General features: G+C 51.1%; 12 protein-coding genes across 12 annotated transcripts; 5 read left to right on the top strand and 7 right to left on the bottom strand.

Annotated features, from left to right (window-relative positions):
* Positions 1–1,690: 1,690 nt before the first annotated feature.
* Positions 1,691–2,924, top strand: COCCADRAFT_98580 (uncharacterized protein; the record flags this gene model as incomplete). The annotated part of the gene is made up of 2 exons (XM_007715043.1): positions 1,691–1,983; positions 2,033–2,924. 2 exons carry the CDS (start codon positions 1,691–1,693, stop codon positions 2,922–2,924), a joined length of 1,185 nt encoding a protein of 394 aa, XP_007713233.1.
* Positions 2,925–3,850: 926 nt separating this feature from the next.
* On the bottom strand, positions 3,851–4,189 carry COCCADRAFT_98568 (uncharacterized protein; the record flags this gene model as incomplete). The annotated part of the gene is made up of 1 exon (XM_007715042.1): positions 3,851–4,189. A coding segment is annotated over one exon (339 nt), but the record flags the coding sequence as incomplete, so codon positions are not given.
* Positions 4,190–4,571: 382 nt separating this feature from the next.
* COCCADRAFT_98616 (uncharacterized protein) lies at positions 4,572–6,207 on the top strand (the record flags this gene model as incomplete). The annotated part of the gene is made up of 2 exons (XM_007715041.1): positions 4,572–6,113; positions 6,178–6,207. 2 exons carry the CDS (start codon positions 4,572–4,574, stop codon positions 6,205–6,207), a joined length of 1,572 nt encoding a protein of 523 aa, XP_007713231.1.
* A 1,703-nt stretch (positions 6,208–7,910) lies between these two features.
* COCCADRAFT_98633 (uncharacterized protein) lies at positions 7,911–8,171 on the top strand (the record flags this gene model as incomplete). The annotated part of the gene is made up of 1 exon (XM_007715040.1): positions 7,911–8,171. A coding segment is annotated over one exon (261 nt), but the record flags the coding sequence as incomplete, so codon positions are not given.
* Positions 8,172–8,551: 380 nt separating this feature from the next.
* COCCADRAFT_27029 (uncharacterized protein) lies at positions 8,552–10,259 on the bottom strand (the record flags this gene model as incomplete). The annotated part of the gene is made up of 2 exons (XM_007715021.1): positions 8,552–8,574; positions 8,660–10,259. 2 exons carry the CDS (start codon positions 10,257–10,259, stop codon positions 8,552–8,554), a joined length of 1,623 nt encoding a protein of 540 aa, XP_007713211.1.
* Positions 10,260–10,602: 343 nt separating this feature from the next.
* On the bottom strand, positions 10,603–10,752 carry COCCADRAFT_98619 (uncharacterized protein; the record flags this gene model as incomplete). The annotated part of the gene is made up of 1 exon (XM_007715039.1): positions 10,603–10,752. A coding segment is annotated over one exon (150 nt), but the record flags the coding sequence as incomplete, so codon positions are not given.
* Positions 10,753–10,823: 71 nt separating this feature from the next.
* Positions 10,824–11,553, bottom strand: COCCADRAFT_5828 (uncharacterized protein; the record flags this gene model as incomplete). The annotated part of the gene is made up of 4 exons (XM_007715013.1): positions 10,824–10,888; positions 10,944–11,076; positions 11,129–11,395; positions 11,533–11,553. The coding sequence occupies 4 exons, from the start codon at positions 11,551–11,553 to the stop codon at positions 10,824–10,826; spliced, it is 486 nt and encodes a 161-aa protein (XP_007713203.1).
* Positions 11,554–12,493: 940 nt separating this feature from the next.
* On the top strand, positions 12,494–14,579 carry COCCADRAFT_5827 (uncharacterized protein; the record flags this gene model as incomplete). Its single annotated transcript, XM_007715012.1, has 2 exons — positions 12,494–12,974; positions 13,024–14,579. The coding sequence occupies 2 exons, from the start codon at positions 12,494–12,496 to the stop codon at positions 14,577–14,579; spliced, it is 2,037 nt and encodes a 678-aa protein (XP_007713202.1).
* A 258-nt stretch (positions 14,580–14,837) lies between these two features.
* COCCADRAFT_5826 (uncharacterized protein) lies at positions 14,838–15,413 on the bottom strand (the record flags this gene model as incomplete). The annotated part of the gene is made up of 1 exon (XM_007715011.1): positions 14,838–15,413. One exon carries the CDS (start codon positions 15,411–15,413, stop codon positions 14,838–14,840), a length of 576 nt encoding a protein of 191 aa, XP_007713201.1.
* A 628-nt stretch (positions 15,414–16,041) lies between these two features.
* COCCADRAFT_5825 (uncharacterized protein) lies at positions 16,042–17,596 on the top strand (the record flags this gene model as incomplete). The annotated part of the gene is made up of 3 exons (XM_007715010.1): positions 16,042–16,306; positions 16,357–17,205; positions 17,268–17,596. 3 exons carry the CDS (start codon positions 16,042–16,044, stop codon positions 17,594–17,596), a joined length of 1,443 nt encoding a protein of 480 aa, XP_007713200.1.
* An 855-nt stretch (positions 17,597–18,451) lies between these two features.
* Positions 18,452–22,235, bottom strand: COCCADRAFT_27024 (uncharacterized protein; the record flags this gene model as incomplete). The annotated part of the gene is made up of 3 exons (XM_007715020.1): positions 18,452–21,536; positions 21,594–21,712; positions 21,780–22,235. The coding sequence occupies 3 exons, from the start codon at positions 22,233–22,235 to the stop codon at positions 18,452–18,454; spliced, it is 3,660 nt and encodes a 1,219-aa protein (XP_007713210.1).
* Positions 22,236–22,783: 548 nt separating this feature from the next.
* COCCADRAFT_27023 (uncharacterized protein) lies at positions 22,784–23,849 on the bottom strand (the record flags this gene model as incomplete). The annotated part of the gene is made up of 2 exons (XM_007715019.1): positions 22,784–23,133; positions 23,186–23,849. 2 exons carry the CDS (start codon positions 23,847–23,849, stop codon positions 22,784–22,786), a joined length of 1,014 nt encoding a protein of 337 aa, XP_007713209.1.
* Positions 23,850–25,984: the final 2,135 nt, after the last annotated feature.

The raw sequence follows: 25,984 nt of genomic DNA, 5'->3' as shown, positions 1-25,984 counted from the left end.
AATATAGATTAGTAGTTGTCGAACCTTTGTTACCTTCTACTAAAGCACCCCAATCCACTGTCTCGCCAGACAACCTCACGGAACACTAACGTAAAGCTCACCGGCCTTAGTGTGGGACCCGGCAAGAGAAGTATAGACCCGAACCCCGTGTAACAATTTAATTGAATACAACGGACTAGGTAAGATAGAACAACGTAACCAGGTGGTCACAGAAGTACAGAAAAGCGGTGCTAACGCTAGGGTAATATGGAGCTTCATGTTTGTTATCCTAGTATCCTTTGCTTATATCTCTGGAGTTGTATGATAAGAAAGTGATAGAAGAGGTGGCTAGCAACAAATACCAATGCGTGTTCCCGCACACTAATTATATCTCCCAGAAATATAAACCTGACCAGGCCAAAGTTACTACCGTGATATTTTCCGACAGTTGGAGATGTCTTGCGGTCTGACACATATATCCGAGCATGCAGGGGTCTCAACTACGTGTATCGGGACTATTTTGCAGTCAGCTCAGAATACAATAGTCTTAATATATTAGTTTCTCACTGCTGAATAGCTAATGAAGGGTAAAATGTTGGGAGACGCTTGTAGTATAAACAACAGACCAATCTAGCATTTATTACTTCTACAAGTACCCCCGCATGTCCCGCCGTATGTGGCAGACCACTGTATGTATAAAACATATAGAGATAATCCCGAGGTTGTGATGTAGCGCTAGTTATGTGTCGAGGTGGAGCTGAGGTTACATTCATACTAGTAATCTGACATTTTATATTAAAACATACATGGTCAATGTGATCCCGACCTAATATACTCAGAAGTAAGCTTACATAGTTGAGACACCAGCTCTACCTAACAGGCTCTAGGCAATCTGTTGAGATTGGGAAATGAACAAGTCACCAACTATAGGGCTAGTAAATGCGATATCTTTCAGAATACATGATCTCTGTAATTGTAGATTTGATCGTTTCCACACATCAACGTCCATCTGATCGGATCTGCAGCCAAATATCTTGTTACAACCGATAATATTACCGAGGACTAGTCCCAAGATCAGCCTCACTAAAGGTAACCTTGTAACAGACTGAACTGTCACGACACTCTGAAGTGAGGCCCAGGAAGACCAGCCCTCAAGCCTGAGAAGAGTGTAGATAGAATGATGGTGCTTTGCTGAATATGTATAACCTCGTTACACCCGGTATTGCCCTTGCCACAGAGCTTCTTGAAGGGGACCTATGGTTGCGATTTTGTAACTCAAAACAGATGAGTTAGCGGACATTATGGATGACATTCAAGTAAGCTACCGTAGTGAAGCACGCCGGTATATATCACGTGACCGATCTTTTGCCGCATGTAAGAAACCATGGCCAAAGATGGAACTAGATTTCTTTGGATACTGTTCAGTACGCCGCATGCAGTGTCGCATACATATCTGGATGAACAAAAAAATCAAGACCAATACTAATAGTGCACAGAAGAAGGAAAGGTATGGATCGACTGCCCCTGTAGATGCCCCGCTGCTACGACTCTTGGCAAAATGTAGGGTCGACCCTGTCGTGTTTTTTTGGTTTGGGGCGCGCAGAAAGTTGCTGGTTCATGGTCTGTGCACACCATCTGCCAAGTCTTCTCGCAAAAAGTTCAGCCAAATTTCCAGCACAGTTTCTAGCACAACCAACCATACAACATCACAATGGCGAAATCAACAGCTGTGACCAAGAAGACTGAGAAGGCGACCGAGGCGCCTCTCACTACCAAACCCGCGAATGGCACACCCTACCAGCTGGACCCGGCGCAAGTCGAGCGCGCGGCGAAAGCGCTCGTTGCGCACATGAAGAAGCATGTGGAAGAGAAGCAGGAGAAAGCACCAACAAAGAGCTTGGCAGCAGACGAGGATGACGCCGAGGAGATTGATGAGCCCATCTTTCTTAGTCTTTCGACAAAAAAGCAGATTGCCAATACGAAGAGCATGAAGCCTATCGCCATGTATGGTCGCACATCATGTACAGCATAGAGCACAACTGACAGTACCCAGCAAGCTCCCTCACCCTATCATCGCTAGCGATGTCCGGGTGTGCATTTTCACCAAAGACCCGCAAAGAGCATACAAGGATCTCGTAGCATCCGATGCCTTTCCTGCCGCACTCCGCGCAAAGGTACAACGTGTGCTCGGCGTCGAAAAGCTCAAGAAGCGATACAAGGCATTTGAACAGAAGCGTGCACTGCTTGCAGAGTATGATGTATTCTTGGTCGATGATCGTGTTATCAAGATTGTCGCAGAGTTCTTGGGCAAGGTTTTCTACAAGAGCAAGTCGAAGCGCCCAATTCCCATCCGCCTGACTGCTGGCACACACATCGATAAGAGCGCAAAGAAGGATAACAAGGAATCAAAGGATGTGGTGGGAACATCTCAGGGTGTAGCAAAGGAAATCGAATCCGCTCTCAACTCGACATACCTGAGCATGAGCCCGTCTGCGAACACCTCGATCAAGGTCGCCAACCTCTCCATGACGCCACAACAAATTGCCGAGAACACCGCCGCGGTCGTATCCGAGGTTGTGAACAAGCACGTCGGTCAGGGTTGGCGCAACATCCGTAGTCTTCATGTCAAGGGCCCAGCGACAAAGGCACTGCCCATCTGGCTTGCTGAAGAGCTGTGGGTGGAGGACAGCCAGGTTCGGGACGGACCATACCAAGGCACAATCACAGAGGGCACTGCTAAAGGAAAGTCGGCAGAACGCAAGCGAAAGTGGGACGAGTGGGAAGAGGAGCTATTGGACGACGAAGTGTTTGCAGCGAAACAAGCAAGGAGGGAGGCCAAGAAAAACAAGAAGTCTGAGAAGAAGAGCTCGATCAGCAAAGAAAAGAGGAAGGCGTTGAAGCAAGATGTGCTCAAGTCGGTACAGACGCCTCTGATTGCTAGTTAAAGTTTTTTATAAGCATCGCTGCATGATACGGCGCATCTGGTGTTGGCGTTCAGGAGTCCAAAAGATGAACATTTATGTAATGGTATACTTGGGCGCTCCTGAACAACGATAGAATGGTACCGCCCAAGTGAATGGAAAAATATTTGTGTAGCATTCAATGCAATCAATGCAAGAGCAAGGATGTCTGTAACCAAAGTGAAGCTGTATGGTGGAAAGATCCAAGCACCTGTATAAACGTCTTGTGTGATGAGCCCCGCCGCTTGGCTGACTCCGATGACTTGGTTTTTGGCACATCAGCCCCTCTAGACTTGTGTTACAATGAAGTACAATCGATGTTGTCGTTATGATAGTTGTTTGCTACATTGCTGTTGTTGGCGTGGTCAATGGCGAAGGGCGGTTGGGGAGAAGCATTTCGCTGTCAATGTCGCCCTTGGAAGTACCCTGGGTACTGCCGGACAAAACTATACACAACCGCTTCTACATGTATGGGTCGGTTGACTTGGATAGTAGAGGAAATGAAGCAGGTCAAAAGAGTGTATGATATATTACCTGACTATGTGGAGAAGCCACGACGCTAGTACCGATTAGGAAGTGAAATTGATGGCACGTGCTTGCGGTAGGGGAATAATTGTATGATTTTCGTAATTGCCCTGGTAACATTGATTTTTGTTCAATCTCGTCTCTTAGTCTTCTTGTTCAAAGACATCTCCATTAACCAAGCGATCTGCAAGGCACTCCCCTCAATTGGAAGAAGGGGGGAGCTTACACGCTTCTAGATTCACTGATTCGCAGACACGGGGGCTCACGTTACCGAAGGATCGCTCGAATCCGGCTACCCTGATTGATTGATTTGAGCCGAGACGCTGCCACCGTGCACTCTCTCGCCTGGCCACCACCATTTCCACTGAACGCGTCTCTGCTCCACTTTAGGCGTGGAAGTGTTTGCAGTCGCGTTTAGCTGCGTCAAATGCTGCACAGAGTTTTTCTTTTACCTGCATGTCGATCGCGTGCGTGTTGGTGCCTGCGCAAGGACCGCGGACTATATACTGTAGCGAGCTGTAGGCTTGAAATATCTGATTTCTTGTTACGTTGGAATAATTTGTCTGCGTGTCAAAGGTCCCGGTAAGCGTGCTTCGTATGCTGTAATTGTGGAGTGACAAAGTGGGATGGGGGTCCAGCGCAGAGGCAAACCAAGTCATAGAGGCATTCAGAAGGCAGTTGTACATGCGTCCGTATATGCGCATATATATACTCGTGTGACGCAATTTGGTAGCAATCAAGTGATGCAAACGTACAAAAGATGAAATGAATTGCTCTGCCTTTGGCAAGATGAAGCAGGAGGCATATTGCGAGGCTGGGGGTTGGTGCTGAACGTGGTCCGAGCTTTAGGTAGTCGCGACTTGCACGATTCTCCGCGTTGCTGCTTAGTCTCGTCATTGAATGGCTTTTCTCCTCTCTTCATAACCGGCTTTTTTTTCTCTCTTTCCCACAGACTCCCTCAAGGCTACTGTTGCGTCTTTGACAGCCCCCTCTGCACCCGCCGTCACCACCCCCTCTCGGCTGTCACGTCTCCGACTAGTCACGTCTATAGTGCCCCCATATAGGCGTCGACACGCTGTCTCGCGTTCCAGGAGCTGAGCAGACGACATGGACGCCTCACCCAGCAAAGTGCTGGCACAGTCTCCCTTGCAGTCGACTGAATTGCAGCCGGAGCGGGTGAGAAAGGCCACACCGACTCTTCTTCCGGCCTTCGGCGAGGATGGACCCTTCTCCTCATCACCCTTCCCACGCCCATCGCCCACCAAACGCAAGTTTGACCAGGACTCGCCAACCTTCCCCAAGCAGCTCAAGTACTACCCAACTCCACAGCCTACGTCGTCAACCAACATCATTTCGTCTTCGCCCCGCCATGCCCGGCCGGGCCTGGAACGCACCTTCTCGGCTCTCTCCGAGCGGACCCCTCTTGGTGCTGTACCCACTGTAGACCTTCCAGCAGATGGCGAAATCCTGCGTATGGGCCGCAGCTCAAACACATCCGACTACCAACTTTCTACCAACCGCCTCATCTCGCGTGTCCACGTGCAGGCCGCCTACCACGCGCCAAGCACACTATACCCGCAGGGCTACATCGAGGTCGAGTGCCTGGGTTGGAATGGAGCAAAGATTCACTGCAAGGGCCGCATCTTTGAGCTGAGCAAGGGAGACACATACATGTCGGAGAACCCAGAGACGGCGATTATGTTGGATGTACAGGACACCCGTGTCATGATCGCTTGGCCGTCTGTCCCCGCTTCTAAAATGTCGTGGGAATCGGAAGAAGAGGGCATGCCCACTCCCACCCGTCGTCGTGCTCCCGAAAACTTCAACTCCAGCCCTCCTCTAGCTCCACGTTCGCCTGTATCGCAGAGCCCTATCCGTCGTCCCAACTTTGCCGCCATCGGCACTAACAGCCAGCCCGGACAGGTCCAGGTATTTGAGGATGTTGATGTCGGCCAACGTAGCCCTAGTATCGACACTCCTAATTCTGCAGACCAAACCTTTATCCGGCCTTCCCTTCCAAACTCAAAGGCTGGGCGTGATGCAGACGCTACTGTCGACCTTAAAGCAAATGTCAATTACGCTGCCGATGAGTTTTCGGATAATGACGAAGAGAATGACCCCGTTGTACACTCTTTCGGTCCGTTTGGTCAGAACCTTATTAGCGGCCTCGAATCGTTCAACGCAGTCACGCCGTTACAGCCCAGTAACCCACGGATGCGTGCACCGTTAATATCGCCCTCTCCCAAACGTCGCTGTGCAGAGCCCATCCGCTACAAGGAGTCTCCCATTAGGAATCACGTCATCAATCAGTTGGCATTCTCTCGTATTCATTCTCAGCCTTTGTCCGCCATTCACAGCAACCTTCCAGCCGAGTTGAAGGCTTGTATCACAAAGAATACTGAAGACAAGGACACAGAAGGTGGTGTAGTAACACCTCTACCTCAGCTAACGGCACAAGATCTGAAGAAGATCTTGGATGATACCCCCTGCGTCGGTGAAATTCCTCGCGCTGGAAAGGACGCTGCCGGTCAGCCCCTCGAAAATGAATTCTACTACGTTCCCGAGATGGATACCAACCAGATGAGGCGAGAAACTATTACCGCCGGCACACGTAGCACTGGTCTACGATCTGTCAGAAAGACACACAAGGTATGTACTAGTCCCACACGCGTGCTTGGATGTTGTCATTGGATAAGTAGCTAACCGCTCATAGCAATACTACTGGAAAAAGCCTCGCGCCTAAGGTGCTCACCATTACGACCGCTTGGTTCTCAGTATTTCATGACGTAGTCACCAGTCATCCATCCCCACTTCTTTGTGCTTTTGTGGCGCCGATCCCGGCCATCATCATGTAAACCCGCATGTTCCGGGGAGACAAAATCTACATCACACGCACTTACGCTGCCCATAACATTTTTAAACTTCACACTTGTTTTAGTAAACTGCATAGCGAGGCGTTACGATACCATTTTACCCGCTTTCCCGTTGTATGTATATGGGAGTTCCTGGGTTTCATTTTCTCCCCATCCCCCTTCTCTTGTTTTTACATGCATCGTCCTCCTCTCCCAACAGTTATACGATCATGTTGATTATTTCTTGGTGGTTTCACGGTGGATAAAAATCAGGTGTGTTGGACACCAGTATACTTTATTTTCCCTTTTTCCCCATATCTGCTTACATGTTTTTCATCCTCGCGGTCGGTCAGGAGCTCTTTGGTGTGAATTGTATATGTCTCATGACAGATCGGAAATGTGCATCTGTCCATACACACGACTACACATAGGCTACGACAGGTACGCTTAGAATGAGGGGCAAATTCGTTTTTTCTGATGGCTTAGTGTTTTTGTTTTTCTTGCCCTTCCAAAGCAGGGGGGCCGTGCCTTTTTCTGGGTTTTTTTTTTCCTCCTTTTTGCACGAGTACTTTTGTTTTTTTTCTCCTTTCTGTGTTTGAATGTGTAGAGAGTCGTTTAGTACAGTACGAGCAGATTGTCAGTTGCAGAAAAAAAAAGGATAGTTTTGTCAGCCCCTACTATGTTCGCTAAGTTTGTTACACTCGTTTATGTAGCCTGATTGTGCGACATGAAAAATCAATTTTCTGATCGTGATGTTCACAATTCTCACGACTCTTTTTGGTTCACGTTCATCGGTACATCCCTTCGTAACCAGACTTATCGCTCTAGTACTCAGCTCCTCGTTAGTCCTCTTTTTACAGCCCCTCTACAACATCAGTCATGATTGCATGGCAAGAAAATTGATAACATTCGTCACATTGGTACTTGCCTGGAGAAATTGCATACTTCCAACGTCAGGTTTTGTAGAATTCCAAGCAATGACGTAATCAATGAACGAGTATGACACGTCATCACGTGATCTGAATGGCATTCAGCCAAATGATGCCACTTGCGCAATCACCACGTTGAATAGGTTCCAGGAACGTGTCGAGGGACGGGAAAGCTTCGAAGCTGGTGGGTGTTTGAATTTGATCGATTTCACTCTACATGCCCAGTTCCCTTCGTCCAGTCTCAAATCCGAGATAAGACCAGCACGCCGCCACAGAGGGTGGCAAGTGCCGTGAAAGTAGTAGTGACCTTGCCCTCATATCCATCGCATGCAATCGTTGCAATTCGTTTCCACCGTGCCCGATACTCTCTCTTCGCCAGACGCCAATATAAGCGAATCGTCTATTTGAGCTTCTTCTTGGGGCGGAGCTGGTTGGTGTGACCGCACTTCTTCTTGCGCTGTGGGCCGTTAGCCGAGTTGTCCCACGTCAAATATGGGACCCTCAAAGGTGATGAGGCAAAAACGTACGCAGTTGACAGCCCTCGGTGGTAGACGTGCGTAGCACTTGCGGCAGATCATCTTGTCGCAGTTGTACTTGGAGGCAAGGGCCTTGAGCGAGGGCTCAATGATGCCACCACGGAGACGGAGGACCAAGTGGAGTGTTGACTCCTTCTGGATGTTGTAGTCGGCAAGGGTGCGGCCATCCTCGAGTTGCTTTCCGGCGAAGATCAGGCGCTGCTGGTCCGGGGGAATGCCCTCCTTGTCCTGGATCTTGGCCTTGACATTGTCTGTCCATGCTTGTCAGCCCAAGTTCCCTTTCAAGCTAACGTCTCTGCGAGCGTTGCATGCGATGCGTTGCGCTGCGGTCGTCTTATCGATCGAGGACATGCGTACCGATGGTGTCAGAGGACTCGACCTCGAGGGTAATTGTCTTGCCCGTCACTATAGAGATATTAGTATAACCCCAGCAAGTATAGAGCGATAATGCGACGTACGGGTCTTCACGAAGATCTGCATGTTTGCGGTGTTGCTGGATCTTGGTGTCGAAGTTCGTCGATTGAGCGAGGCGAAGTGGAAGACGAATTGGCAGTGTGGGCGTCCGAGCGTTGGGATCTAACGTCTAGGAGACTAGCGCTCGGGCTTGCCCCTCACGTGCGTTCTCTTTCATCGTGCACCAAGAGGAACACCAGCACCTGAAATAATGTGCATCTCTAGTTTGAGCTTTTTATCTGTAAAATATATCTCACTGGAACTAGCTGCAGTTATTGTGCCTCGTTTTCTTGATGTCGCAGACATATCAATCCGCATTACGTCGGATTGCTAACGCAACCTGTAAGTAGTGATAAGTAACATCAAGGGCAGAATACTTGAGGGATTGATTAGAATACTGCATGAGTCATTTCATTTCCGCTCACTGTTTTTCTCTTGTTGCCTTCTCCACTGCTCTACCCTCGCCTCCGTGAATTTTACTGCTAGCAATAGCATATCCATCGGTAATCCCGCTAGTCTTCCAATCTTCTCGTAGAATACCCTTGCCACTTCAGGGAGATCTTCTTGTGTCTCCCAAATCCGATATGCTTGTCCAGCCCTCAAAATCTGCCCGCTGTCATCTTCTGTATTTGGTATTGTCGCCATCATACTATGGACTGACTTGACAACACCTAATTCTTGTTGCAGCGACAGCTTGGGATAGGAGCTCTTTGTCGGGTGTTTGGTCTCCTTCTCTATGGGAAACATGTCAAAAAGAGCCTCCCGGAAATAGTCTGTACGCTTTGTGCGTTGAATCGCTGCATCATCCAGAAATGCATCCGCATAGAAGTCGAGATACCGATCCATATCTTCAGATCCCATGGAGAATACGTCTTCGTTTTGTAGCTTCGCCATCTCTTCGGTAGTGAAGCGCCCAGTATCTGTATCTTTGTCGTTAACACCGCTCATCTCTTTACACCACACATCCCAGTTCATCACTGCCACAGTCTTTCCCGCCGAAAACCTCCAGCAAAGCTGGTCTGAACTGAATGGACATAACAGCTTGGTGCATACAATAAGGCAGCTAGCTAGCTGTGCCTCGGCAATGTATCGTATGCCCATTCGTTTCTTGTTCTCGTAGTGTGGAGCGAAATCATAACTTAGTAATTCTGCCAGACACCTTGTTGCACCGTAAAGTTCCAATGGTAAAGCGAGCTCTTTGAGGTAGCGAAACAAGAGCAAAGGAACGTTCAGAGGCGGCCATATGATACCGTGATCTGCACCGTAACTTATTTGCAGATCTGTCAGCAGTCTGTAGAACCGTGTGTAGGTGAATGGTGCACTTGGGTCGAGAACCGCGCGATACACAGGTAGTAGCCGGTCTCTCATAGAAAGCGGTACCAACTTGATGGCCCTCCAATAAGGCAACTTGTTATCCGTGACCCATGCATGAATATCACCCGGCGTGACGGGTAACCTCAATGTTTTGATACCAAGATAGCACAATAAGAGGCAGTCGTTGAGATTTGGAGCAGTAGATAGCATCTTTCCTCGTTTTCTCTTTTTGCCATGAACATGGCCTTTCTCGGTATCTGTAAGATCATCTTCGCTCTCTAGAGTGCTGAAGGTTTGTGGTTGGGGTTGTGAGTCTGCATTTGGATCTTCGTTGGAGGCGATTCTGCTTTCGAGCTGAGCGATACGTAATGCCCAAAGGTCGTAAACCACCGTTTCGAGTTCGGCAGGTAGTCCTTTGTTTTGCACCAGGAACCATATTTGGTGGCGCAATATGAGCTGCAGACACTTCAAGTAAAGATCAAAAGCCTGTGTGCCCTTGGCGATCTTATTGGTTGTCCTGCCATCTTCTTCCACATCTCTCTTTTTGCGTGTGACTGTCCGGGAGGCTGTTCTATAGTCGTCGTCGTCTTCCCCGTGCACTACACCGGCTTGCTGATGTCCGTTCTCGCAGTAAAGATGTGCATCCTCGCCTTCCTCGTAACGTCTTGACCGGCAGTTGTCGATGCCGCACACGGGACCTTTTATTGCCATAGGGATAAGGTAGTTTGTCTATCTCGGGCTAATCGAACTGACTAAGGCCGATGCACTAAGCGTTGTCGGCAATAGACAAGATGCGCTGCCTAGCCAATAATACTGCTATATACGCAGTCTAGCTCGAGTTGACATGTGAAGGTTAGTATTGGCACGGACACCATATGTTTAAAGTTGCACGTTGTGGTGAGTGGCGATTTTGACAAAGTAGAAGATCGCTGTTGATTAGCGCGAAAACGAAAATTCCCTTCCCAGCCAATGAGGGGCTCGACATTTACCATAACAGCATCACCTTTTATTCATTGCCATAAGCGTAAGTGATATTTGGAGACAGGGAAATGATTCATGATATGTTTCCCCTACATGGCAATTCAAAGAAACCAAATCCGTCCGAAGAACGTCCAGCACCGGTCGCCCGGCGCAAATCGCCGAGGAGAATGCTTCGTTTGCCACAAGGGTGCAACTTTGCAAAATGCATGCAAAGAGTGTTGCAGCCCCATCCGTAAGCTGTTCACATTCTGCGCCTCGCATCCTGCCAAACAGTCTACAAAACCAACCGATCATTTATTTAGGAGCCTCCTTAGCGTCAATGGCAGCCTCCTCACCCATGGCAGTAAGGACAATGACGTCTAGAGTAAATGGTCAGTAAAAAGTCTTGGTATGGGCTTCCCAGGTGTAACTCACTAGTGTCCTTGCCCTCCTCAGTGAACAGCTTGGTGATCTTGTCGCCAACCTCACCATCGGGAATCTTGACGTCGTCCTTGGTAGCACCATCGTCGGTCATGAGAGAAAGGAAGCCGTCATCAGTAACGTCGAGCTGTTTGTATTGTTAGACGAGGGGTAGTCGCAACATGTGCGGGGCTACTTACGAGCTGGTACTCGCGGCGCGTAACGTTGGGAACGTCCATGTTGTGGGTGGAAGGGCAAAGTTCTTCGAGCTTCTTGCCGGTGAAGAGGTCAATGGCGACCAAGTGAACCTTTGCGTGACCGTGCTTTCCCGTCTTGGAGGTGCTCATGTCGACGATCTTGCAGGGGCGGTTCTTGATGCAGACGAAACCGTTCTTCCTCAAAGCAGAACACTGCATGGGGTAGGTCTTGGAAGCACCGGCATCGGCGCTGTCGAAGGTGTGCTCATGCTATAGCAGGCCATTAGCATATGAGAAGGAGTGGTAGCGCACGAGGGTGAGACGGCGAGGCGCAAGCGGCGACGATGGTCGACCAAGGTGGGGTAAAGAGAGCACATGCGGGGTTGAAGCCTCAAGAAAAAACGTACCTGCGCGTCGTTGTCGGCCATGGTGATGAATGAGAGTTGAAAGCGACGGGTGAGGAAGAAGGAAGAGGCTCAAGTCGGGCTGCTGGGCGAAAAGCAGTAGGGAGTGGGCGGCGGTACTTTAATGGGGATGGGAGAGAGAAGCCAGCCAGCGTTTGTGTGCATTTTTGATTTTGGACAGACGCTAACGCCACGCACAGACCAGTGGCCGAGATGCCAGCCTTGTCGGGAGGGGCGGCGTGGGAGGCTTTCCTTTCCGCCGTCGAATCGTCGTATTATTCAGCCCGTGTCTAGTATACCCCTTGTGTTCTAGTATGTACTAGCATCCCTTACTTGCCCATGTCTGTGGGCAACCCAAAGAAGCGCGCGTCTGTTAAAAAATACCATGGTTGTGCCTTGTTGGTACTCTACACATCTAGCACCCCCCATCTTTGACACTTTTCTTCCCCTCTACTTATAGATAATTCCCCTTCTATCAGCAATCTGCAATACTGGTTCAGGCCCTCTTTTTTTCCCTCTAGGGTCTTCGGGATACCTACGTAACAAGTGGGGTCGCCATCAAGTCTATCGCATGAGCGTACTTTGTCGAATGCTACTAATACTACCAGTGTTCTGATAGGATACTGTAGTCAATGTGCTCCGCCCTATAATCATACCTCGCCAGCAAAGAGACCAAGGCGGCTGCTGACAACGTATGGTAAGAGCGATGTTATTGATTTTTCAACCCCCCCCCCCTAATAGGTATTCTTGCTCTAGGTACTACGTGCAGGCATTCTTGACACTATACTGTGTCAGTTGCCAGGGGGCTTGTGCCGGAACAACAGACGGAGGCTCTAGCAGCGCCAAGCCCCGACTGCTACAACGACTACCATACTACATCCACCACCACCATTACCTGTTTGTGTCGGATTGAATTCTTTAGTGCGCCCGCTGCTGTTGCATTGCTCCTACTTACCACATCGCCATGTGGGGTTTGGACAGGCTCTCTCAGTACTCGACACCCACTGGCACGCCGCCTCCACGTCGCGACTCCCGTTCACCAGCTCCCCGAAGAGGTTATCCAGTCTCGGCCCAGCCCGTGAGGCCTGGCCTAACCCCGCGCTCCTCCTCGCTGACACAGCTCGTATCCCCTAATGCCTCCACCGCAAGCCTGCCGCTATCTGAACGCCTGCCTAGTGGCGGACTACGCAGGCGACAGACAGGCGGCGCGCCGCCAAACGTCCCCGATCCTATACACGTACTCGAGGCTATAATGGGAGGGCCGCCACGCAATGGGCCGACGACAAACGGACATGGTGGCGGGGATGTGCTCGAGAAGCCGGAGCAGTTGGACGAGCATGTTGATTTCCAGGGCCTGAGCCTGCAAGACTTCGTCGCTGACAAGCCTGCTGAGCGACAGCCGCCTACTTCTGTACATACATATAGCGCACAGTCAGTTGAAGAATGTACGTGCTGTTGTTTTGCATCGCAAGTCTTTGCTCATTGTGCCTCCAGATGACAAGGACAAAGACACGTTTGAGGACCTACACAAGTCCATATTGGCATGCGATGAAGTGCTCAAGTCGGTCGAAGCCAACCTTACAAATTTCCAGTCTGATCTCGAGGCCGTGTCTGCAGAGATAGAGTCTCTCCAGAACCGATCGATTGCGCTTAACACGAAGCTGGAAAATCGCAAGGTGGTCGAGAAGCTGCTGGGGCCCGCCGTAGAAGACATCAGCATCTCCCCAGCTGTTGTGCGCAAGATTGCTGAAGGACCTGTTGATGAAGGCTTCGTGCGTGCCCTTGCAGAAGTGGAAAAACGGTCCAAGACTATCCGTGACAAAGCCCAAGAGAATCCAGACTTGATGGCTGTCAAAGACGTCAAGCCTTTGCTAGGCGACCTCATCCATCGCGCCGTCGAGCGAGTGCGAGACTACATAGTGGCGCAGATCAAGGCTATCCGCTCCCCATCTATCAATGCACAAGTCATCCAGCAGCAAGCATTCTTGAAATTCAAAGATCTATACGCCTTCCTCGCAAGACACCACGCAGAGCTTGCGCAGCAGATTGCCCAAGCATACATTCACACAATGCGCTGGTACTATCTCAACCATTTCACGCGCTACAGGACAGCACTTGAGAAGATCAAAGTCCATGCCATGGACAGATACGACATCTTGGGCGAAGACCCCAGCGCCAGAAGAAGCGGCACGCTGCTCGGCCAGTCCCGCAACGCACCCACATCCTACGACGCCTTTTCACTTGGACGACGACGCGACGCGTTGAAAAGCTCCTCAGCCAATGCTCTACCAGCAAATGTCGCTGAAGACGAAAAGTCTCCCCACTATCTTGAAGTCCCCTTCCGCAGCTTCAACCTTGCCCTAATCGACAACGCCTGCTTCGAGTACACCTTTGTCTCCACATACTTTGCCCCCGCACAAAACTTCCACGCCATCTCGAGGACCTTCAACTCAATCTTTGATCCCACGCTGGCAGTAGGACAAGCAGTTACCAAATCACTCGTGGAATCAACCACCGACACCCTAGGTATCCTCCTCTGCGTACGCCTCAACCAACACTTTGCCTTTGAGCTCCAGCGGAGAAAAGTACCGACAGTCGAGGGCTACATCAACGCAACAAACATGTTGCTATGGCCGCGTTTCCAGCAAGTCCTAGACATGCACTGTACTTCGCTCCAGAAAATCACCACCTCGCTACCCGGTCGCCCCTCCACCGGCGCCGCTCTGCTATCCTCGGGCTCCTCCAGCGCAGCCTCCACGGCACCAACGCCCCTCACGCAAAAGTTTGCAAACTTACTGCAGGGCATACTGGCGCTCTCGTCAGAGGCAGGCGACGACGAGCCCGTCAGTGTATCCGTGGCACGACTGAGGAGCGAATACGAAGCTTACCTCACTAAGCTGAGCAAAGGGATCAACGATGCTAGGAAAAAGGACAGGTTCCTCTGCAACAATTATAGTCTGGTGTGTACGATACTTGCGGATGTCGAGGGCAAGCTTGGGGAGGAGACGAGGGAGCGGTTTGAGAAGCTGAGGGATTCTTTTGATAAGTGAATCTAATGCATGCAATTGATGATATAAGCAGTCTTCTCCTGACATTTGCACAGTATGGATAGAAGCAGTGACATGTTTGTGATTTGATAAAGGTCTATTGGTGATGTGTTGGTCTCTACTTGGTTTTTTTCTAGGCTCCTTGTCCACACAACAGCGCGACGATGCGCCTTCGCTATGTAACCATTTCGATCCACGTATCCATTCCAATTATCCTTCTCTTGTTTTTATTTTATTTTATTTTATTTTTCCTTGCCAAACTTAAGCCCTCAGTGGTGCCCAGTCCTTGAGCGACTGCTCAGACATGAAACCACCAATGTATGAAGTCTTGCCCAGGGAGAAACCCTTGCTCCTCAGCAGCATGTACATGGCGTTGAGATGGAAGAAGCTGTTGGGAACGACAAAGTCGTTTGTGAAGCTCGACAGAGAGCTCATGTGTAGTGTCTTGGGGCCGATTTCGATATCGAGGCCCTTGTCAGCGCTCTCGTTGTACGCCTTTGCGTCAACGGCCTCAAGGACGGCGAGGAGCTGCTTGAAGAAGCTGATGACGTCGTCGAGCGAGGAGAAGGCAGAGGGGTCCAAGGTTGGTGCCGTAGCGGATTCAGCGAGCTTGAAGTTCTGAATTCCGGCGAGTTGGAACTTGCAGAGGATAATGGGCTGCATGCGGAAAGGCAGCATGTCACCGAGTTGGGCATTAAGCACATCGCTCTCGGATGGTAAGTTGGAGTTTTCCTTTGAGAGCTCCTCTTTGGCAGTGGTGAGGAAGCTAATGGCGCTCTTGGACATACCACACATCACTGGGATGGTGGCATCGTAGAAGGTAAGGGAAGTAGACATTGTGAAGGCGTGGAGAGGTATCTGGTGTGGATGTGATGAAGAGAAAGAGGAATTGGGGAATTGGGGAGAGAAGATGGCAGAAGGGGAAGAGCGGTGACTATATCTACCGGCCGTCTCAGAAGAGATCTCTCCACCACTAATACATTCGGCGGCGCAATGATCCACTGTTTGTTTTTACCATCTGCACGACCCGACGCGCTAACATGTTACCGTGATACTCGGCCTTTGGTCGGTAGCGCCACGAGCTGTAACCTGAGAGCCTTGCCGAAGCATCTGCCACCATTGGACCAGGGCCATCGCCCAGGGGTAGAACAAGATTCAGCAGCCGTAGAAGTGTCTAGAAGTGGATTAGGTGACATGGATATGGATTGGTGCGACTATCTTGGAATGTTGGCAGAGGGCTTTGTGTAATGGTGGTGGAGGGGCACGATGCGAGTGGACATTCGCGCCCACCAGGCCCCGCCAATGGCACGGACCCGAAGATTTCAACGACTTGCCACCCGGACATTTCGGCCTTAACGCAGAGGCGATGGCCACCTCCCTGTTACAGGCTCGACAGAATCGATCTTGTTTGCAGTAATCTACACTGATCTCAGACTCTTCCAAGTTTCCACTTTGAGTATACAGAATGGCGAAGCGCAAGCGGACCACGGCACACTCCAATGCCGTCAAGAAGCAGGCAAACGGCATTCCCAGTCCACCCCACGAGACAAGCCCACTAGAGCCAGCTTCCGTTCATTCGGTCATCTCGCCAGAGGAGATTGAGGTTGCGGTGGACACCCTCAAGGCCCTTGCCGAGCATCCTCTCCTGATCAAGTCAAAAGCATGCAAAGATCTGAGGACTGCTGTATTCGACTTCCGTCAAGCATGCACCACTGGTCTCAACTCAGCTGGTACGTCCAAGATGGCTCGCTCCAATGGTAAAGGCTAAGCGGCACCATAGACGGCAGCAATCTTACTGCGCGTATATCTGGGGCGCTCACAGACTCCAAGTACAGAGATGCTCTCATCCTGCTGGCCGAGATGCGCATCAGGAAAGAGACCCCAACACTGGGTGCTCTCTGCCGCTGGGTGCGCACTTTGGATGTTGTATCTGGACTCAGCATTCACGTGCAAGTGCCGGATCACAGAGTCGTAGGTGCCAATGCTAACAACGACCAACTCATCCAAGTCCTCGACTCCATACTCCGAGTCACAGGCCCAACAGACGTGACAACTAACGGTGCAGACGCATCTGCAGGTATCTCGCTACAAGAAACCTGGGACTTGCGAAGCACCAGCAAGCCTACGCGCCAGGTACGGAGTAGTGTTGAAGACAAGTCCATCTTCGCCTCATGTCCTTCAGACCTCAAACAACACTTCCGCATCATTGAGACTACTGAGGGACTTCAGCGCAAACCACCTAACCTCCACCCTGCCATTCTGTACGCCTCGAAAGACGATACCGTGCTGCTAGGCAAAGGCCCCAAGACAGAATGCTTCAAGCACCCCATCGTACCCAACCTCCGTCTCATCAAGGATGTACTCTCTCCTGACGAATGCTCTGCCATCATCGCCGCAGGAGAGACAATGGAATTCATACCCGATGCGCCCATGCGCCCACAAGGCGAAGATACTAGTGTGCTAGCCCACAACTTTTACTGGATCGTCGATCAAGCCTTCCACGACAAGCTCTGGGATAGAGTAAAGGCATTTGTGCCAGACAATGTAGCAGGCAAGAAGGTCCGAGGTATCAACCGCCGCTTCAGGGTGTATCGATATGTCCCAGGTGCCGAGTATCGCTGTCATATCGGTATGTCTAATCATACTCCTGAAACCAACTAGATGCTTGACTAACCTTTTTCCGCTGCTCAGATGGTGCATGGCCACCCTCAGGCATTGATCCTGTAACAGACAAATACCAATACGATGCCTCGCCGTCCAATGCCCGCCAATCCTCCCTCTTCACCTTTCTCATCTACCTTAATGACGAGTTCAAGGGCGGCGAAACCACGTTCTTCATACCCAGTGTGAAAGAGGGCGTTATCAATGCCTACCCCGTCAAACCTATCATGGGCAGCGTTGCTGTCTTCCCGCATGGCGAGGCTCAGGGCGCGCTACTGCATGAAGGTACGGGTGTGGTTGAAGGCGCAAAGTACGTCATCAGGACTGATGTTGAATACGATGTCGATGCTACTGTATAAAAGTTTGGTTCCTTTTCTCGATACATTGCTTTACTCATTCGCCGTATTCAAATCTGGGCCGGGTGTACAATTGCTACTTTGCCTTTCCAACAGGATATCTATCGATCACTCAAAGGGATCCCAAAAATGCATTTTCCACTTTTTTTTTCATTAATTTAAAAAAAACTATGTAACTTACGAACCCTAACCCGCAAACCGCCCCGAACAAAAAATAAAAGAATAGAGGCGACCGCGAAGAAAGCAACAGAAATACGGAGGGAATGTTGTATTTAAAGGAAAAAAAAAGTTAGAATTAAATATCCATACCAAAAAAAATATTTCCCATGATGTTATTCTAAACGACAGAAGCAGAAGCAGAAGCAGAAGAAAAATGAAGAAAGAACAGAAAGTAGGACCTTGTGACCAACTAAACCAGAGTTGACACAAACTAACTTTTTTCTCTTCTTTTCTTTTTCTCCGAATAACGCCTGTTTACCGGGAAGAAAGAAGGAAAGAAAGAGAAGAGAAGGCGAAAGAAAAGTTCCCTTTATCCCTAGTCCCATGATAAACCCCCCCATCCAGAATGGTTTTACTGACACGAACCATCCGACACGTGAGAGACGGAGAGGGAAGACAGAATCAACCACTCAAGTTCAAGATTTCTACTTCAAAAAAAAAGCACCGTCCGTCCCAAGTGCCGTTCCAAACCTCCCTAGACCCTCCCTATGAAACCCCAAAGCAAAAGAGGAAGGAAGAAAAAACCCTCCCAGCTAATAAATGCGGGGGATGTCATGAAGAAAACCAAGCCTGCTTTTCCCTTTACACAGAAGCAAAAAGAAGAAGAAGAAGAAGAAGAAGAACTCCAACCACCGCACCTTACGTCCTGCTCTTCTTAGCAAGGTAGTAAGTAAGCAAGTTGAGATGCTGTTCTCGAGCCCCAGCAACGACTTTCCAGAATCCGCCGTCTTCCTTTGCAGCATCCGAGCCATTGATGCGCTGATGGAGGGCAACGCAGAATTCAATGTCGGCTTTGCGGACGTCGGCGTCTTGGTCGTCCATGCAGCGGACAGCTAGTCTGCCGAGGCGGGCAGTCTGTTCGGGTGACAGGCTGAGGTTCTTCTCACCGCTAATCTGGACGAGCGATGCGAGCGTGCTGAGCGACATGGTTATTGTGCGGGTGGGTGCTTGGCCGGGGAGCGAGCAGACTGAGGACTTGGAGTTTGGTGAGGATGATGGTGTCGAGGCCGACAAGTCTTCGATGAGGGAAAGGACGGTTTCGAGGCAGTCCAGTGCATTGCCGTACTTGACAATCTCGTCTGCAGTCACCTCGAGATCCATGGCCATGTGCGAAGTGTTCTCATACTGTGCTTTCGTCTGTAGAATAGTTCGAAGCACACGGGCAGAGTATCGAGCAGTCTCCTTGCGGTATAGAGAGAGTAATGCACGGATCGTCGCTAGCGCCTGTACCTTCAGGTTGACAGCCTTTATCTGGGGCGCCTTCAACTCTTGAACTGGTGCCTCGAGAAAGTCCAGACAAGCTACGAGCAGCTTGCCAAAATTTTCGTCATTGGGCCCCCAAATTTCCTGATTCGACTTGACCATGTCCTGCATGCGTCGAAACATGTGGGCTTCGACTGTGCGACCTTCAATCTTCCTGATACCACTCGCCAGTAGCTGTCGGTTCTTAAGCACTTCAGCATTGGCCGTGTCGTAGCTTTCCGTCTGTAGAATGCTTCCCGTACTATTCGTCTTGTGGTGACCGCGTGGGCGCTCGTCGTTGTCATTCCCCATCATGATGCCACTCGATACGCTTCCACTGCTGTGTCGACGCTCGTTGCTCTTCTCATTAATGGGTAGCTCCTCAAGAACAAGCTTTTCTGATTCCTTCGCCATGCGCGCCGGCTCCTCGCCAACAAATGGATCTTCGTACACCCGGACCTCATCGCCAGTGTCGGTTCCTCGAGTACCCGTTCGATCTGGTGTTCTCGTACTTAGACTTCGTGTCGATGAGCGCAAGCTGGCAGCCTCGAGGTGGCCCATAGACTTTGGACTCCTTAGCATTGATGCACGGGGGCTAGGCACTGGCAGTCGGCCTGCAGAAACTCTAGGCTTCGGTGGTGTGCGCTGCGTAGGTTGTGCTGCAGGTTTCGCTAGATCTGGAATGACCATCGTGAAGTTGTCATCGTCGCCCAAGTCAATCGCCTCGTTGTCTATAGCTGCACTTCCGCCAAGTCCATTCCTGTGCCTAAATGGGATAGTCCCTGAGTCGTGATGACTTTGTGACCTTACCCACGGCTTTCTCGTGGTCGATTCTTCGTCCTTCGCAGGGCTCGCAGCTGGACTTGCATGTCGTGAACCTCCACCAAGAGCTTTGCCGTGTGCAACAGGTTGACCAATTCTTGACTTAGGGCGAGCAGGGCTGACAGTTGGGCTGTTGTGAGTCTGCGATCGCGGCCGGGCAGTGCTTTTCGATGTAGTTGACTTCTTTACAGTCGATGTAGCTGGCGTCTTTTCTGGTGTCATGTTAGGCGTTGACTTGCCTGGTCGCCGAACAGCGTATGGGTCGGCTGTCGCCGGCCTGTTCAGCTCAGGTCGAGGTGGGCGAGTTGGACGCCGTACTGTCCCTGACATCAGCGAGCCGGTACCTGTAGAATTCTTCAGCGCTGATTTCGTCGACTCGCCGGACATGGCTGACGGAGGTCGTGCTGGCCCAGAAGATGGTGCAGAGAGGTTGGAAATCGTCCTTGCGGTTGTTGGTTTGCTAGGCTGTGGTTTTGCTGGTGCTGCGTAAGTTGCGGCAGCAGAGTTAGGTCGCTCGGGCATGTTCTTTGCGGCGGCCAATTTGGCTCTCCTCTGCTCAGCAATCTTCTCTTTCAGAGCACTTCGTGAGGTACCGGGACCGACGGATTTCGAAAAGGATGCTGAGCTGGCCTGGGAAGAGGCGAGTGAACTATTTGGATTGTTGGGGTCCTTCTCGAGAGCGCTCCTTTCGCGCTTCTCGAATGTGTCGAGCATCCTCTCCGCCCTCTGAGGCCATACCAAGGCAAATGTCCAATATGCGCTTCGATAAGCCTCGCGCACTTTGGGGTTGGCGTCAGCGACTCCCTTTTTGATTATGGTGTCCAATGTATCCATTCCGCCAGAATGCTCAATGTGCGATGTGTGCCTCCGAATTAGGGTTTTGATCCATGTGGCAGAAAATGTTCTTGGCTGAACGTTCTTATCTTGCGAGGCGAAGAGAACATGTTGGAGCAGACGACTGCTGTATGAGATGTTTTGGAAAATGGTATCCACAGTGACGTTTCCGTTCTGCGCAGCGATGTTCTTGGTGGCAGCACACATCTTCACGAAACACTGCAACAGAATCTCGGACCAGGGATCAATGGCGGAACCAAGCGTCTTGGTAAGCTCTTGAACCAGCAGGCAGCCATTGGTTGACATTGTTGTTCGGAGGGAGTTTGCGACTTTGAGGATGCCATCGAGAAGTGATTTGATACCAGCAACAAAAACTCCGTGAAATTCGTGCGGTGCGTTACCCTTCAAAATGCGCCTCAGCTTGGTACAATTCTTGTCTCGCGCTAACCAGTTGGCCTCGCTCTCTTTTCCCTCGTACCAAGGCGCCATGTCTCGGAAGATGTCGTCCAGCTCGCGCTGTGTATAGATGTGAATAGGGTCCATGACGACGACTTCGGCAGGCGGCGGTAGTTCGGACGCATAGCTGTCTGCTAAGCCCACGTCGGGCTGCAATTGCTCCGCTCGCTTCGCAGAAATACTGCGTGAAAAAGCAGCTGGTTGGGGTTGGGTCTGTGTGTGTTGCGGTGGTGGCTGTGGCGCTACGTCTGCGTCCTTTGTCACTGCGGCGTCGTCGAGGTGTGTTGTGATGTAGGTGGCGATGGCTTTTCGGACGTTCATAGCAACGAGCTGCTTCTTCAAATTTGCTTTGGCGTGTTCTGGTGCATGTCTGTGGATCTATCAGTCATGTTCCGCGACCCATTGCTTCCAGCCCAACCGCACATACCCAAAGAGGTCGACAACAGCCTTCTTGGCCGTGTCGCGCACACCAGCATCGGCATCTTCGAGGTTTGCGACAAGCTGGTTGGAGTAGCTCTTGAAGGGCAGTCCTTCGGTCTTGTTCATCTGTTGTCACGGTAACATTAGACTTGTCATTTCGATCCCATGCGCGTCAGCCGCAAAGAAAGCCCACCTTTACTACCCAGGCCATGGACGCCTCCTTGGCGCGCGGGTTGGTGCTCTTAACGGCATCGTGGATGAGCGCATCAATCTCTGCAGGGAACAGGTAGTGCAAATCAGCGAGGATTTGCGAGGCGGCGATGCGATGGCTCTCGCGCGCATCGCCCAGCTTGTCGGCGAGAATGGAACATAGGACCGAGGATTGCGAGGTGAGAATGTGTGTGTCCTTTTGTAGCTGCAGTCGCTTGATGAAGTGGCTTAGTGTCGAGAAGCCTGTCGAGACGAGGGCGGCGGAGGTGGCGGCGGTACAGGCGATGCGGATGCACTCGAAGATTGGGGCCTGGCAGTTCTCAGGGACTCTGTTGTGTTTGATACTCGACTTGAGGGTGTTGAAGAGCGCCAGACGGGACTGGACGTCTGTCGAGGGCTTCTGGAGGGCCTTGAGCAGATCCGACGTCTCTTTCTCCATGATGGGCACAAAAAGGGCCCGTTGGGGGAGATTGATCCTATACTGTTAGAGGCGGGGGTTGAATGTGTTGTGAGCGTTGTTTATGGCCCGCACGGTACTGCCGTAGTTGCGTTCGCGCTAAGCCAGTCGCTCAGCAACCCGTGCGCCCTCCTAATGCACAACCCTGGCGCCTCCAGCGCCCCTCCCCCCATGGCCGATCCACCCTTGGAATCTTCGAGATAGACAATGAGTCCTTTACTTGACCCGTTCAAGGCACTCTCCACGTGTGTTTGCTCTTGCGCATCACATCTCCAACAAACATGGCCCACGTCGATCAGAGCCTTCAATCCCGCGGGCTTGCCACGTCAGACCGAGAAAGCCATTACAAGAAACATCCATGTTACGAATCCAGTCAAGCGTGCGGCCTTTAACGTCACACTCCTTTGTTATTTATCAACAATGTCAACAATACCCACGGCTACACATGACACTTGGCAAGCCAATGGATTTTATTCTCTCTCCCAAGACTAACAGCCTGCATCGGCTTCATTCAACAACAATGAGCCCTTCTAAGACTCGAGGTTCTGAGCCTGCCTCGCCTCCCACACATTGATGGCCTCTTCAGCAGCCTTGACTCCGCTGAGAGCCATGGCACCAAAGGTAGGGCCCATCCGATTGGCGCCATCAACCTCACTTAATTCCATGCCACCAACAATCAGGCCAGGCACAATCTCACGGGTGCGCTTGACAATGGCATCCTCGGCGGTGCGCATATCCAATCCACGCATGCCGCCAAGCTTCTCGAGTTGCTGCATCGAGACAAGGCGCTTAACGGAGAAGGCACCAAAGGGGCCATCGTGACCCGTCGTGGAAATAACAAGTGGGGCATTGATGGTGTTGGGATCCATGCAAGACTGGTCTGTAGAATTGTTTGTCAGTGTAGGCTGCGGAGAGAGAAATGCTCAACGTACCGTCGTGATGCATGGAGACGAGCGTCCAGTTGGTGACTACACCGGCGATGCGAACTGCATTGGGGTCATTGGCGGTAGGTGCAGGACGAGTGATGAGGTCCTCAACAGTTGTAGCATTGAACAGCTTGACGTTGGGAAACTGCAGGACCTTGGACAACAAGGTGGACGTGAAGAGGGCAGCATGCTTGACCACGACAAAGTCGCCCTCGTCCTCGTATGGCACACCAAGCTCGTTCAAGAAGAGCTCAGCAGGCTTGCGCATGACCATGGCACTGAAGAGCTGGCCACCGAGCCAAGCTCCTCCACCAGGAGCAACGCCAGCCTCGACAATGGCAATCTTGAGATCGGGGCGCTTAGTGGCGAGCGTGAAGGCAGTGGAGAGACCACATGAGCCAGCACCAACAATGACCACGTCAGACTCGGCATAGGCGTCGAGGTCATTGAAGTAGCGGCGGGTCATGGCACGAGAGACTTGCGACTCGCGGATGGGGGCAAAGGTGAATTTGTCCCAGTTGTTCTCGAGGTCAGCAACAGTCTTGGCCTGGCTGCCAGCAACAGCAGCAGCATCCTTGACAGAAAGGTCCTTCTTCAGACTCAGGTCTTTGGCAATGCCGTTGCCGTCAACGGCAGCGGGCCTTTCGTACATGGCAGCAGGAGGAGACATGGTCGAAGGTGTTCAGGGGTCGAAACCTGCAGTCAGTTAGGTCTGTTCTACAGGGGTAGAGACAGAGCAGAGCAGTGCATGATCCTTTACGCAGGTATTATCCTGATCAAGTTCGAAACCGTATAATCTCAGAACGAATCCAGCCATTCCCAGCTTGAAACCAAAGTGCAGATGCACAGCAGTGTTCAAGATGGACATGGCTAGAGACGAACACCGGTTCATGCAGTATACTTAGCTGTAGAAAGTACCTAGGTGACTTGAGGACAAGACGCGCGTGCGGAGCACAGTCTGCACCGTGGCAGCCATACTTGAGGTTCGAGTATCTAGATGATGGTCAGCTCTGACTCTAGGACACAGGTTGGAACAGGTGAATGAGTACGAATAATGAATTGGATGGAATTGAATCGAATTCTGCAAAGGGCTCAAAGCGTAGGGAAGGGGAAGAGAAGAAGAAGATGACGAATTGAATTGAACAGGTGGTTAAATATTTCAAGACCCCCACCTCGCCATGCACGAATATCCTTCAGCAACCGTTGGGGCGGGGTAATGGCTCTGGCTCTGGCTGTGCGGGTTGTGTAATGCGTCAGACCCCACTGTACTTGCCGTTTTGGGAGTATTGAATGAGCACCGCGGACAATGTGATTTGTGAAGAGAAGATGCCGTGGTCGGAAGTTTGCGCTAAAGACTCAACACTGGACACAACTCCGAGCAAACGATTGACGGAAGGAACAGCCGGGCCATGTCATGACGATGTTAGTGCCCCACGTGTTGGTACCGTTTAGGACATGTGCATGCCGCTTGTGGTTTTGTGCGAATAGTAGACTGAGCACGGAGACGCAGGTTCTTGGAAGGTTAGTAAAGTTTTGAAATGAAATCTGGATGATGGCGGCAGTAGCAGTAGCAGTAGCAGCATGCAGACGGAAATTTGGTCACCATGCCTGCCATAATCATAATAATAGACATATTTCCTGATTGGGAAAGACGATTTGCAGCCTCTTGGTTGGGCTAGCACTCCATCATCAAGGGCTTCAAGAGCGGCATTTTGAGTATACTGTGACACCAAACTCCAAATGTCTGTCATACATGGGTTGGTAATGGATATACATTTGAACCTTGGAAGGTTGGCCGAAGCCTTTCGTTGGGGGGTGGACGGACAAGAGAGGTGGTGATACAACGGGAAGTGCTTGGAAGTCCCGTCAGCCTGGCATAACTGACACAAGGGTCAGATCTGTGAGTCGATCAGCCCCTACGTCACGATCAAGAAGGAAGATCAGTCATCCACAATCCGGGGCTCGTGGATAAGGTTTAGTAATTACCACGGGCCCGGCTTTTGACATCGATCAAGAATGCGTGGGGCAGGGGTAAGGCAGAGAGACACATGAGGTGAGAATTGAGCGCCATGACTAGTCGAGGCTAGCAACAAACGCGAAGGCGACTAACGAGGACAAGGGCAAGTAAGCATCCATGATGGATGTTCAAACAGAGTCGGTGTTGAGTAGCGTGCTACTGAGACAGCAGTGCGGCAATGGGGTCCAGAGACATGGTATGCGGGCCTTGTGCGTGTGCGTGTGTGACATTGTGCTTGGTGGTGCCAGGTGGGAGAGGGATATTGTTGGCTGAGGGCAAATCGCGGTCTGAAGCTGACTCTTGGGACAGGGCAGATCAGCAGGGGCCGTTCGGCTGGATGAAACGTGTCCGTGTTGGTGTCGTTATTCCCGTTTGTTTCAGGATCCGGGAAGCGCGCAAATGAGCGAATACCGACAGGGCAAATAATTTCCGCACATAATAGCGCAACGTCGCAAGAACAGCAGTCAAGATGGGCCTGAGGTTGAGGCTGTGTGAGGACTTTGGGTGGGTTTGGGCAGGGTGTGGTGGGGTGGAAGGGTGCGGATGCAAGTGGTACAAGGGTGGATAATATGGGTCCTTCAATCTCGTGAGGTTACGATCAGTCTGCGTCGGGTGGGTGCACTTTGGCAGGCAGACAGGTAGCCCGGCGCTGAAACGAGCGGATGGTACAAACGGCTCTGCATGGTGGTACTGGGCCATTGGGCATCTGGTTGGGTTGAAAAGACAGATGGGTACCTGCATCACGGCATGCTACGTAGACACGGACACGGACACAGATACAGACATGT

This window comes from Bipolaris zeicola (assembly GCF_000523435.1).
Source record: "Bipolaris zeicola 26-R-13 unplaced genomic scaffold scaffold_95, whole genome shotgun sequence".
NCBI lineage: Eukaryota > Fungi > Ascomycota > Dothideomycetes > Pleosporales > Pleosporaceae > Bipolaris > Bipolaris zeicola.
The sequence above is the reverse complement of the archived record's forward strand: the minus strand, read 5'-3'. Positions and strand labels throughout refer to the sequence as shown.